The sequence below is a fragment of the Rhincodon typus genome, chromosome 7, assembly GCF_021869965.1.
Source record: "Rhincodon typus isolate 14 chromosome 7, sRhiTyp1.1, whole genome shotgun sequence".
Lineage (NCBI taxonomy): Eukaryota > Metazoa > Chordata > Chondrichthyes > Orectolobiformes > Rhincodontidae > Rhincodon > Rhincodon typus.
Window position 1 is genome coordinate 37,123,244 of NC_063338.1, and position 13,181 is coordinate 37,136,424.

General features: G+C 39.0%; 1 protein-coding gene across 2 annotated transcripts in view; it reads left to right on the forward strand.

Annotated features, from left to right (window-relative positions):
- The window catches only part of nckap1 (NCK-associated protein 1), a 185,594-nt gene that overhangs the window by 122,786 nt on the left and 49,627 nt on the right, over window positions 1-13,181 (forward strand). For both annotated transcript variants that reach the window (XM_048599365.1, XM_020528083.2), the window contains exons 18-19: window positions 2,139-2,258; window positions 9,782-9,921. In XM_048599365.1, coding sequence (XP_048455322.1) covers window positions 2,139-2,258; window positions 9,782-9,921 — 260 coding nt within the window. The remainder of the gene's footprint in view (window positions 1-2,138; window positions 2,259-9,781; window positions 9,922-13,181) is intronic.

Here is a 13,181-nt window from a genome sequence, read left to right on the forward strand (position 1 = left end):
CGAAACGTCAGCCTTCCTGCTCCTCTGATGCTGCGTGGCCTGCTGTGTTCATCCAGCTCCACACCTTGTTATCTCAGATTCTCCAGCATCTGCAGTTCCTACTATCTCTCAGCAGCAATTCAACTACTTCCACTGAGACCAATGGGCAATTCTTCTATCCACTATTTGAAATAACTGCCAAGAAATAGTATGATTCCCTTCACAGTCAACCAGTGGCCCTTAATGAAGATCAAATGTAGGCTGGGTGTCCATCAGCTTTGGTTGATATTTTGGTCTTGGTAACTTCCATGACTTTTAGTCATGCTTTCTGCAATAACATGGATATATCTGGATCAATCCCAATTCATCCTTGGGTACAGTAATCAAGTTGTAACCTCAAAGGTGTCACAGCAATAACTGGTACAGCTGTCTTTTGGTGGGGATAACCTTGTTGATGGGCTGTTTGAGGAATTCCTATAATGTTTATTCTAGTGCCAATTTATGATCGGTTTAGGAAATGACCGTGAAAAGCACATGCTGCTTTAAAAATCCCCCTAATTCAGCCAAGAGGCCATGTATAAAGCTCAGTACAGCAATAGACAGTCTCATTTTATGGGCCAGTGTTTCTAAGCCCTGTACTCCAGACCAAAGCTGCATTCATGTTAAGAGGCTCCCACTGCAGAATTGAATCCTCATGGTAATGATTCGCAAGAGCATTAGATTGTATAGTACTTGCCAATATTTTGGACGAGGAGAGAAATTTCACTTTTTGCACAAGCCTTCAATACTGTCAAAACTAGATATCCTTTTAATTTTCTGAGTTCTGTTCTAAGATTCATTGAGAAATAATCTGATGGGAAAATAATTTGAGATAACAGAGGATACCTGTATTCCCTGCTTAGAGGCATTGCTTACAAGAGTCACAAGTGAAAAGGGCTTACTCTAAAGCCATCAAAACATACCCTCTCTTGAATATCTTGCAATGCTCAAAAAGCTGAGGTGTAGCCAATATTAATCCTTGATAGTAATCTAATTCTTCAAAAAAGGGTCATAGCTCCTTGCGTTTTTTGGAAAATATGTCCAAATGAGTAACTAGCAGATATATTTAGATCCGTTACGTTTTGTTGCAGATGAAAAATCTTAAAGTGCAAGGTGGTTAATCAGGTAGGATTTTCTGACATTGAGCCAAGAAGACCATTCTGAAGAAGGATCGCTGGACCTGCAATGTTAACTCTGCTTTCTCTCCACAGATGCTGTCTCACCTGCTGAGCTTTTGCAGCAATTTCTGATTTTGTTTCTGATTTCCAGCGTCTGCACTTGTTTGGTTTATTTGTTTAAATACAACTTCATCTTAGCAACTGTATATCACAGCCATGCTTCAAATGTTTCAGGTTCACCACCATGGGAGATGGGTTAATCACCTGAAAGATCTCCACTTGAATACAGGAATGGCATTGAAAGTTTGTCAAGTTAAATTTCAAGAAATGTAGGCAGCAAATTGCATTTCATTAACACATAATGTAGTGTTCTGTTGGAAATCTAGATACTCAGTGGCAAGTAGTACGTAAGTTAGCACTTTAACACATTCTACATTTGTTATTATCTTTCTGAAAGAAAAGCAGAACGAGCAGTTGACAGCACTTTCAGTGTATAAGTTGCATTTTATTATTTTTAAGACTGCCACATGAAATAGTCCACATGGTTTACTAGGTATTGTTGTCCAGTTTTCCCACCTAATTTAGATAAATTTTGTATTAGCTAATTTGATATTCACCACTCAGATGATATCTTGGTCTACATGTTGACCCAGTCATCTCATCAGGCCTTACAAGGGCATAGTTTTCCTTTTCTAGAGAGAGTGAAATGGATGCGAGATGGAGAGGTTTCACTTTAGATTAGTGCCAAAATGAAAGGTAGGTAGCAGTAGTACAAGTTCCTAGATCTAATATGATGCAAACATTTTTTTGTACCAAGCAGCTGGTTTTGCCTGAGGTAGATTATGTTTGGTTTAGGTATGCAGATGTGACCTGTTATTTAAAGTCTGAAGTTGGCATCATTAACTTCTGTTTGTTATTATCCCCGCTTAAGTTCATCATTCAGTATATCTGTTTGTATTCCAATGTGCATTTACAGTTTTGTCAATTTCTGAATTACTGTAGAGGCATCACATTGGAGATCGCAGTCTGTCCCTGTGCAACATGTTCCTTGATGAAATGGCTAAGCAAGCCCGCAATCTCATCACAGACATATGTACGGAGCAGTGCACTCTTAGTGACCAGGTAACGTTCCAGTTTTTCTATATATTGTTTGGGTAAAAGCAAATTGTTTAAACTGGGTTATGAAATTCCTATATCAGACCTTGCAAAGTATCTGTTTATATTCTGAAAATTTAATGTCATTATTGTTTTCTAGAAAGGTTAATACTGGTGTTATTAGCCCTTTGAGGCTTAGAGAAATTATTGCAATATTAAAGTAATCTTAGGAAAGAAGAAATAAACTACTTACCTTTTACGTATCTTGAAACTAGCTGAACCTATCACATGATCCAATTTCCACTTTGTTTATACTTAAATCCAATGGTGGCACAACTCTGGAAAAAGTTAACAATTGCTATTCTCGTACTTTTGGAATTTTATTATTTGGTCGTGAAACTACATTATCAGTGAAACGGTAATTTACATTCTAAACCAACAAACATATAGAATTGGACCCCACATACAAAGCCATACAGAACAAAACCAGAAATGACACTACTCACCATAACAGACTGGACAGTATAAATTCCAAGTGGAGTAGAACAACATTGCTTCATCGGAGGCCTCACTGATGATGTTACCTAGCATGGTGATGAAACGTCTGAATGAAAACAAGCCAGCTTGGCGAGCAAGTCAACAACCTCATCCTTAAATGTGCCTTGAATTTTCCATATGTTTAAATATCATGATAATAATTACTCAAATATCTTCCTTTGCTTTGACAGGGAGCATAACTTGTAATTATAAAGTTTCTTAGATATTGAACATTTGCTGACATTCCATGGAAAAGGGATGAGTGAAACAAGGAGATTGTTAGAGGATCTCAAAAAATTGGTCAACCAAGAAGATTTTAAGGCCTTTCTTTGAAGAGAGAAAGCTGGCAAGAGAGGAAATGAATTCCAGTGCATGAAACCTAGGTGATTAGGGGTGTGACTGACTAAGGAGGGAGAGGCTCAGAAAATGTCAGAAGAAAGTAGGCATCACACAGGCAGGATGGAGAGTTTTGGGCTGGCAGAGGTTACAGGTGAAAGAGGATCAAGGAACTGAAATACAAGAATGATCATTTTAAGTTGTATGTCTTGGAGATTACAAATGATCATTGATCAGGATATGGTACAGAGTATAATTAAGAAACCAGTGTTTTAGATGAAAGAATGTTAATTGAAAGTTAAGGTTGGTGATAGACCCAGAATATATTGAAATATAAACAGAGTTTGTGGAAAAGCTCAGCAGGTCTGGTAGCATCTTTTTCTTCACAGATGCTGCCAGACCTGCTGAGCTTTTGAAGCAACTCCTGATTTACAGCATCCACAGCTCTTTCAGTTTTTATTTAGTACATTGAAATAATTCAGTTTGCAGATGACAAAAATATCAGTAAGTGTTTTTGCAGTAGATGAGTTGAAACAGGCAGTGCTCGATAGATACAAGTAGGCAGTCCTTTTGGTAGTGAAGATTATGGAGTTGGCAGCTCAGTTTGGGGTTGAGTGGAACATATTTGTGAGCAGTTTAGTTCAGTCTGAGATGGTAATTATAAAGGGGTTAGAACCATGGCAAGATGACTTTGGAATGTGAGAGTTTTTGTTTTACTAACGCTTAACTGAAGGAAATTATGAATCATACAAGAAGGATGACATGCAGCTGTCTGGTAATATTTAAGAAGCTGATCAATCAAGCAGGATGCTGGATAGGTGGTTAGGTGCCATCAGTGTGTAATTGCAAATATTGTTGTCAAGGCACAGCTACTAAAATCCAGAGGTAAATGTGAATGAAGGGCATTATTTTTCATTTTATTAATTAGCAGACTTCACTGGCAAGGCCAACATTTATTACCCATTCCTAAGTGCCTCTGAGAGTGTGAGAGAGCCGCCTTCTTGTATTTCCACAATCCACATCGTGGGTATACCCCAGTGTTGTTAGAAAGGGAGTTCCATGATTGAAGAGACGGTTCCAAGTCTGGATGATGGGATTATTAGAGATGTTTAAGCTACAAAAGTAAAGATGGAGCCAATCATTGCATTGATGCTTGGCTCACAACAGTTATGAGATGTTGGAGGAGGGTGGCATGATTGGCCATGTTGACAGCTGCAGAGAGGATTGGATTATAGTGAACTTTGGTGAAAAGCATTGTGGATGTATTTTATGACATTTCTAAGGCTTATTTGGTGCTGTGGCAGGGCTGAGAAACTTGTCCAAACAAATAACTATTGAAAAGCCAGGCAACAATGTGTTCGGTGGCTTTGAAGATAAGAACACTTTGGAAGTGAGGTGGTAGTTGCAAAGGCAGAAAGGTCTAGTAGGGGCTTTCTGAGGAAGGACTATGACCGCAATTTTGAAAGAAAGCGGAATAGTGCCTGAGGAGAAGGAACAATTTACAACATCACCTAACATTTACCCTGGAAGGTAGCCATGTCATCACTTCAGTGGGAATGGAAGAGGAGGTGACTGTCTGGGTTAAAATCACTTTAAAAAGGGCATCAGATGAAATGAGAGAAAATCCAAAACAAAACACTGTTTCAGGATTTGGGACGGCAGACAGTCTAGCTAGAAAGACAAGGGGAGGAAGGCAAGTAACAGAAGCAGCTGAACAAATAGATTCAATCTTCATGTGAGTGGACTTCTGAGATGCTTCGGAAAAACTGAACAAAATTAACTTTGGTCTCCAAGATAGTCCTAATATGCTGGTAGGTTTCTTGCCAAGGGCACTGAGGCCCAAAAACACTTGGTGACCCAGTCACTTTTGGTGATGGATGGGCTAAACTAGTGTGAGTCAGGCTCTGATTTATGCCCTTTGGACGTGAAAGAACTACATGCAGCATTAATATTACCACTAAATAAGCAATAATAAATTCAGAAAAGTAGTTTGTTTCTGAAAAGGTCGAAATGGTACAATTTAAGGGGGTGCAGAAAGAAAGAAATCTGGGGCTGCTTGTGTAAAAGCTGCTGTAAATGGCTTTAATAAATTATGTACAAACCTAAGTTTTACAAATAGAGTACAAATAGCAAGAAGCTAAGTCTTGTGAAGTGTCTAGTTTCGTCCTTGATGGTATGTTGTGTCCAATACTGGGCACCAAACTTTTGAAAGGCTTTAGAGAGGTTACGGGAAAGGTTTACTAGAACAGCTTCAGAGAGAAGTATTACATAGATAAACAGAGAAACTTGGTTTGTCCTCATTTGAGGAAATATTGCTAAGGGGAGAAATTTGAAAGAGATGTTTAAAATCTTGAATATTTTGAGTAAATAAAAAAAATTGTTTCTCATGGATATGGGGCACGCATTTAAGGCAATCTTCAAAAGAATCAGTTGACATGCAAATCTTTAGTTATGCAGTAATTGGTTAAAATTTGGAATGCAGTGCCTGATAAGGAGTGGTGGATTGAGGTTTGATGCTGGCCTTAGAAAGAGAATTACATATTTGAAGAAAATAAGGAAGATTACTTGGTTATGAGAAATGGTTTTGGGAGCAGGTTAACTGAATTGCTCCTCAAAAGAACCAGCGCAGACTCAGTGGGCAGTATACTCCCTTGTAATTTACTATTCTGTGGTTCTTTGATTGGGAATTCAAGCCCCACACCATGATTTGAGTACATAATGTGGCTGATTCTTCTTTTGCCGTATTGAATTAGTATAAATGCTGCTTTTTTAACATTAAACTGAGATTCCATCTGTCTGGAGGAATAGAAAATATCTGTAGAAATGTTAGTACTGTGCACATAAAGTTATGTGTGTACCAGCGTTAGCAGTCGTGTCATCAGCAGACACCCCTCATTGTTGAATAGCCACCTTTTTGATTTGCCACTCCGTTAAATATCCAAACCCACGAAATACAGCTGACAGTGGTTGCAGAGTGAAAGCGTCATGCCAGCTGCCTGGACACTTATCTTGACATGAACCTATGTGATTCTCTCTTTGTGGCCTTGTGCTAGTTTTTGCCTTTTGGAGAAGAGCAGGGTGTTTTCATACCTTCCCGGCCAGTGTATTACCTGACCAAAAAATAACTAAATTTATCTGATGGCCATTGGGGAACATTGATATACAGAAAATAGCTTCTATTTTTACCAACACAAAGAAAGTACATTTAAGCCTGCAAATTTTCTGTAAATCATTAGCTTTTAAGTTTTTGAGATGTCCCAAAGATGATAAAATTACATAAATGCAGGTTCTTCCTCGTTTATTGTCATCTGGAAGTAAAACAATTCAGATTAAATAATTGGTTTTTAAAATATATTATATGCTTTCCAGTTCACAAAAAAATCATTCCTGTGGCTAATTTCTTGGGTTTGGATATTTAAAGGAGTAGCCTATTAAGTAATAGTCAAACTCTTTACCAGTTATTGATTGAACAACAGTTTTCAATGTTTGATAAATTTTGTGTTGGTGATCATAAGAAATGGGAACAAGAGTAGGCCAATTGGCCCCTCGAGCCTGCTCCACCATTCAATAACAACTTGGCTGAACTGACATTCCTCATGTCCGCTTTGCCTGTAACCCTTAATTCCCCTACTGATCACGATCCATCTATGTCGGCCGCATATAATATACACAAGACCTCAGCCCCTACAGCTATCTGTGGCAAAGACTCTCAACCCTCTGAAAGAAGAAATTCCTCCTAATCTCAGTCTCAAATTGGCACCCCATTATTCTTAGATTGTGCTGTCTGGTCCTAGATGTTCCCTTGAAGGGAAACATCCTCTCAGCATTTACCCTGTCAACGCCTTAAGAATCCGATATGTTTCAATGGGATCATCTCTCTTTCTTCTAAACTTTGGTGAGTGGTGTCCCAACCTGTTTAGTCTTTGCTCATAAGACAATCCCTCCAGCCAGGGATTATCCTAGTGAACCTTCTCTGAACTGCCTCCAATAAAATTATATATTTTCTTCAATAAGGTGACCAAAACTGCTCTCATTTCTCCAGTCATGGTGTTACCAGCACCTTGTAGGGTTGCAGTAAGACTTCCCTACTCTTATACTCTAAACCCCTTGAAATAAGGACCAACATTCCAAATGAACAAGTTTTCATTTTTCCACATTATGCTCTATTTGCTGCTATTTTTCCCACTCAACCTATCAATATCTGTCTGTAAGCTGTTCGTATTCCTCTCACAATTTGCCTTTCCACCTATTCTACTGTTGTCTGTAAATCTGGCTGCAGTATATTAACTTCCTTCCTCTAAGTCATGAGTATGTATATTGTAAACAGTTGCAGTCTAGCACTGATCCCCTTGGAACTCCACTAGTCACGGGTCACCAACCTGAAAAAGAACTCTTTATCCCCACTTGCTTTTTCCCACATGAATAAATTCTGTCCATGCCAATATACTACCTCCAAAACTACAGTGAATGCTGAGAGTTGTGTTGGGCGAGAAGTGACTAAGTCTCATGCTGTCTACCAGAATAAGATTGATGAGGTCTAATAGGATTACATGCTATAGATGAAGGAAAGAGAAAAAGTTTGGAACAATTGGAAGATGGAATGGAGAAGATTATGAATGCCTATTGATACTTTGTTATTTGTACAATATTTGAGCAGTTTCATTTTTAGGATATATAAGGGTCTGCATGTCTCAGTATCTATATAAAATGTAAAGGAAATATCTTTTGGAAAGTGTTTTCTTTCATAACGTACGGGATTTGCCGCACATCGGTGCAATGCACAAGTAACAAAAATGCTTAAACGTTAAGAACTTCAGACAATTAACCAATAAAAGAAAAAAAAGTACAGAGATCTCTTCCTTTAGTAGCTGCTTTTTGAAGTTAATTATTTTAAAAATTGTTTTGTTGCTTGTCTGGCAAAAAATATAAAAGCACATCTGATTTTCTTACATTATCCTTACTCTGCTAAGATTCCATGAGTTAAAAACTCCATTATCTGTTGTTAAACTGTTCAGATATGTGGTAAGGTACATCTGGTGCAGGATTAAAATTCCTGAATGAGTATAAAACGCCTTTGGGTTCCCGGTTTTACCCACCATTGGTATCCTGAAAGAAACAGTGCTAGTCTAACTTAAATAAAACATCAATAAATGACAAAAAGTGCATATGTTGTACAGCTACGATTGATCTGTAAAGTTGATTATCCATAATATGTACACAAAATTTTGGTTCACAACATTAGTAGAGCATCAAAAGGAAGTTTTTGTTTTCAGGGAAATGTTAGAAATGGTCATTTCTTTAGCATTTATAATTAACGTGGAAAACACAAACTTGCAAGCAGTTTGTCGAGAAGAAAAATGGAATTGTCCATTTTGAAAAATAGATCTAATATTTTGCTATCTGAAATTATTTAGCAGTTTTTTCATAGTTGTCAAACAAAGAATTGTATGTTTTGCATAAATTTGATTCAACACAATGAAAAGTTTTGAACAATAATTCATTTAGCTGCTTCTTTATAAAAGATATAAAATATAGAAAATAGCTACAGGAGTAGGCCATTCAGCCCTTTGAACTTGCACTATCATTCTGTATGAACATAGCTGATCATACAATCTCAGTATTCCATTCCCATTTTTTCTGCACACCCCTTGATCCCGCTAGTCGCAAGGGCCATGTCCAGTTCATCCTTGATTATATCTAATGAACTGGCCCCAACAGCTTTCTATGGGAGAAGATTCCGCAGGTTCACAACTCTCTGCATAAATTCTTCTCCTCTCAGTCCTCTTATTCTTAGACTGTGACCCTTTGTTCAGGAAACCTCAACATTGGGAACATTCTCCTCACACCTAGCCGATCTAGTCCCATCAGACTTTTATATGTTTCTATGAGGTCCCCCACCTAATTCTTCTAAATCCTAGTGAGTATAAGCCCCATAGATCCCATCTTTCCTCAGACGTCAGTCCTGCCATCCCAGGAATTGGTCTGGTGAACCTTCACTGGCCTCCCTCGAAAACAACAATGTCCTTCCTCAGACTAGGAGTCCAAAACTGTGCACAATCCTCGGTGTGGCCTCACCAAGGCTGTTTATAACTGCAGCAAGACGTCCTTACTCTGATACACAAATCCTCTCGCTATGGAAAACCAGCATGCCATTAGCTTTCTTTACCATCTTCATCTGCATGCCAACCTTCAGCGACTGTTCCACCATGACACCAAGGTCTCGTTGCACCTCACCTTTTCCTAAACTGTCACCGTTCAGATAATCTGCCTTCCTGTTTTTGCAACCAAAATGGATAACCTCACATTTATCCCCATTATTGTTTTTGCCAAGTATTTGTCCACTCAGCCAGTCTGTCCAAGTCACCCTGCAGCCTCCTTGCAGCACACACTGCCACCCAGCTTAGCGTCATCTGCAAATTTGGTGATTTGGCATTCAATTCCTTTGTCCAAATCGCTAATGTACAACCCCTTAAGTATCCTTGGCCAGCTTATCCTATCCAATGCATGCCTCATACCATCAAAGTTAGCTTTCTTTAAGTTCAGGACCCTAGGTTCTGAAAATCAATGCATTTTATGTGAAGTCCCACCTCCATCATATATCAATTGTGTTAGCTTTGGCATGTTTATCTCTTAAACTGTTTTAAAGGTTTCATTTGTTTGTTTTTTCTGTTCTGCAGTTATTGCCAAAACATTGTGCCAAGACTATCAGTCAAGCAGTGAATAAAAAGTCCAAAAAACAGACTGGAAAGAAAGGGGAACCCGAAAGGGAGAAACCTGGAGTGGAGAGCATGAGAAAGAACAGGCTACTGGTTACCAAGTGAGGAATCTTGAAGTGTTGCTTTTTTGTAATTTTTCTTCAGTCAGTTTCCAGAGTGATTGTTTAAATAGAACAAAAAAGTGTTTGGAAGTCATAAATTGTGAAAAAATAGGACTTTTAAGGTTGATATCTTGTGTTTAACTGCCTTCTATTTGTATCAGTGATGTGCAGATACTATTAGTTTAGATACATTGTATTTATATCCATTATGGAAAAGCTGCTTTATGACTATCCCTGCAAAATAATTAAATCACTTATTTTTATTAATCGTGAATATGACAGCATTTTTAGAGAAACTCGAACTGGCCAAAGCATTCATTCTTGAAACTTGTCCTTCATCTTTGTATGCATAAACAAGATGCATACCAAACTATATGCTATATGCATATAATGAAGGCAAGTTATTGTAATTTCAATATAATGTATCTATGGGACACCAGTGTTATAGACTATTGCTTGATGCAGTTAGTGGTAATATTTCTAATGCTTGCAACTGACAGAAGTGGAAATATGAATTGAGGGAAAGATGCTATGACGAGATTTCAAGCAGCTAAGTGAGTAAGCAAAGAGTTGTCAGATTCATTACAATGTGGAGAAATGTGAGGTTAACCACTTTGAGGGGAGAAACAGAAATAAGAAATCCTTGTTAAATAGTGAGAGGCTGGAAGTGGATCATTCAAGGGTCTTCTGTGTTCTTCATGAGTTATTGAAAGTTAATATCCAGGTCCAGCAAGCAATTAAGACAAATAAAGATGATTTACCACAGTTATATAGAGCCTTGGTGAGACCACTCCTGGAGTATTGAGTGTGTTGTTGGTCTCTGTACCTCAAAGAAGATATGCTTGCCTTGGAGGCAGGGCCGAAAATGATTACCAAAACAGTTATTGGGGTGGAGGGATTGTTCTGTGAGGAAAAGTTAAATAGGCAGTAAGTTTAGAAGAATGAGAGAGATCGACCGGTTAAATGCAGGAAAGATGTTTGCCCGTCTTGAATTGTCCAGAATAAGAGGCAGACTGTTTTAGACTAAGATGAGAACAAATTCTTATACTCAGAGGGTGATGAATCAGTCACTGGAGGCTCAGTCATTCATTGATATGCTTAAGACCGAGGTGAATATATTTCAATATATGAAAATTGTTTAAAAATACAGGGATAGTAGCAAGAGAATGGTATTGAAGTAGATCAACCATGATTTCACTGAAAGGCAAAGTGTTTTGCAGGTTGAATAGCCTACTTCTATTTCTTATGGTTATATGCACTTGTATTATTAGAATTAGGCCATTCAGCCCCTTGACTCTGCTCTGCCATTCGATCATAGTTGAAGTTTCTTAACACCATTCACCTGCCTAATCCCCATAACCTTTGATCACTTTTAATCAAGAACCTATCTATCTTAAATATACTCAGTGACTTAGCTCCACAACCATTGGTGGTGATGAGTTCCACAGATTCACCACCCTGTGGCTGAAGAAATTCCTCCTTGTCTCAGTTCTAAAAGGTCATCCCTTCACTTTGCTGTGTCATCTAGTCCTTGTCGCTCCTACCAGTGGAGACATCTCCACATCCACTCTATCCAGGCCTCTCAGTATTCTGTAAATTTCAGTGAGATCCTCCTCTTTCTAAACTCTGTCGAGTACAGGCCCAGAGTCTTCAACTGCTTCTTACAAGAAAAGCCCTTCTCCCTCAGGATCATTCTTCTAAACTTCCTCTGGACCCAATCCAAAACCAGCACATCCATCCTCAAATACAGGGCCAAAACTGCTCTCAATGTTCTAGTTGCTGTCTGACCAGAGCCTTCTATGGCCTTAGCAGTATATCCGTACTCTTGAGTTCCAGCCCTGTCAAAATGAATGCTAACATTGCATTTGCCTTCCTAACCACCAACTGAATCTGCATATTAGCTTTGAGAGAATCCTGAACTCATCATCTTAAGTCCCTTTGTGCTTCAGATTTCTGAAGCCTTTCCCCACTTAGAAAATAGTCTTCGTATCAAAGTGTATAACCTTACACCTTCCCATGTTGTGTTCCATGTGCCACTTCTTACCCTACATTCCTAACCAGTCCAAGTCCTTCTGCAGCCTCCCCACATTCTCAACACTACCTGCCCCTCCACTGTCTGTGTCATTTGCAAACGTATCAACAATTCCATCAGTTCCTCCATCCATATTTTTAATGTATAACATGAATAGTTGTGGTCCCAACACTGACCCCTGCAGAACTTCACCAATTACCCGCTGTCATCCTGAAAAAGACGCTTTTATCCCTACTCGCTGCCTTTTGCCAGTCAGCCAATCCTTGCCCCTAACACCATGCCTGTTATCTTATTTCGCCTCTTGTGCAGCACCTTGTCAAAAGCCTCCTGGAAATACAAATAAATCACATTCACTGGTTGTCCTTTGTATAACTTGCTCATTACCTTCTCAAAGAATTCTAACTGATTGATTTATCAGGCATGATCTCTGTTTAATGAAGCAGTACTTGACTCTGCCCTGTTTTACCATGCACTTCCAAGTACTCTGCAATCTCATCCTTAATAAGGAACTCTCAAAACTTAGCAATGACTGAGGGCAGGCTAACCGGCTAATAATTTTTCAACTTCTGCCTCGTTCCCTTCTTAAACTGGGCTGTTACATTAGGTATTTTCCAGTCCTATTTGATGCTCCTTGAACTCCAGTGATTCCTGAAGGATTACCAACAATGCCCCCACAATCTCCTCAGCTATCTCCTTCAGAACTTGTGGTGTAGTCCATCTGATTCTTGTACTATTGAACCTCCACCTTCAGACCTGTCAGCTTCCCTGGCACCTTCTCCGCGATGATGGCCCCTAAACTCCCCTCTGCCCCCTGACTCATGAAGTTCTGGTCTGCTGCTGGTGTCTTCCATAGTGAGACTAATGCAAAGTAATTGGTTTTAAGAACCTCTTTAAAGGAGAAAAGAGAGGTCTTGGTAGTGAATTTGGAAGAGCCTTGGCAGTTGAAGACACAGCTGTTGACAATGAAGCAATTAAAATTGGGATTATACAAGGAGCCAGAATGAGAGGAATGCAAATACAAAGTTGTGGGGTGATGTGGGGAAAGGGCAAGCAATGTGCGAGAAAAAAGACACAGATGAAAGTTCAATAGTACAAGAATTGAGGCAGAATCTGGTTTGGTGAGAATAGGCGTCCTTTATGTCAGTGCAGTTATGTTGACAAAACCTTATTCCTTGAAACCAAAGGTCTGGTGTGAGTGAAGGAGAGGGAGAGAGAAAAAGTGGCAGTA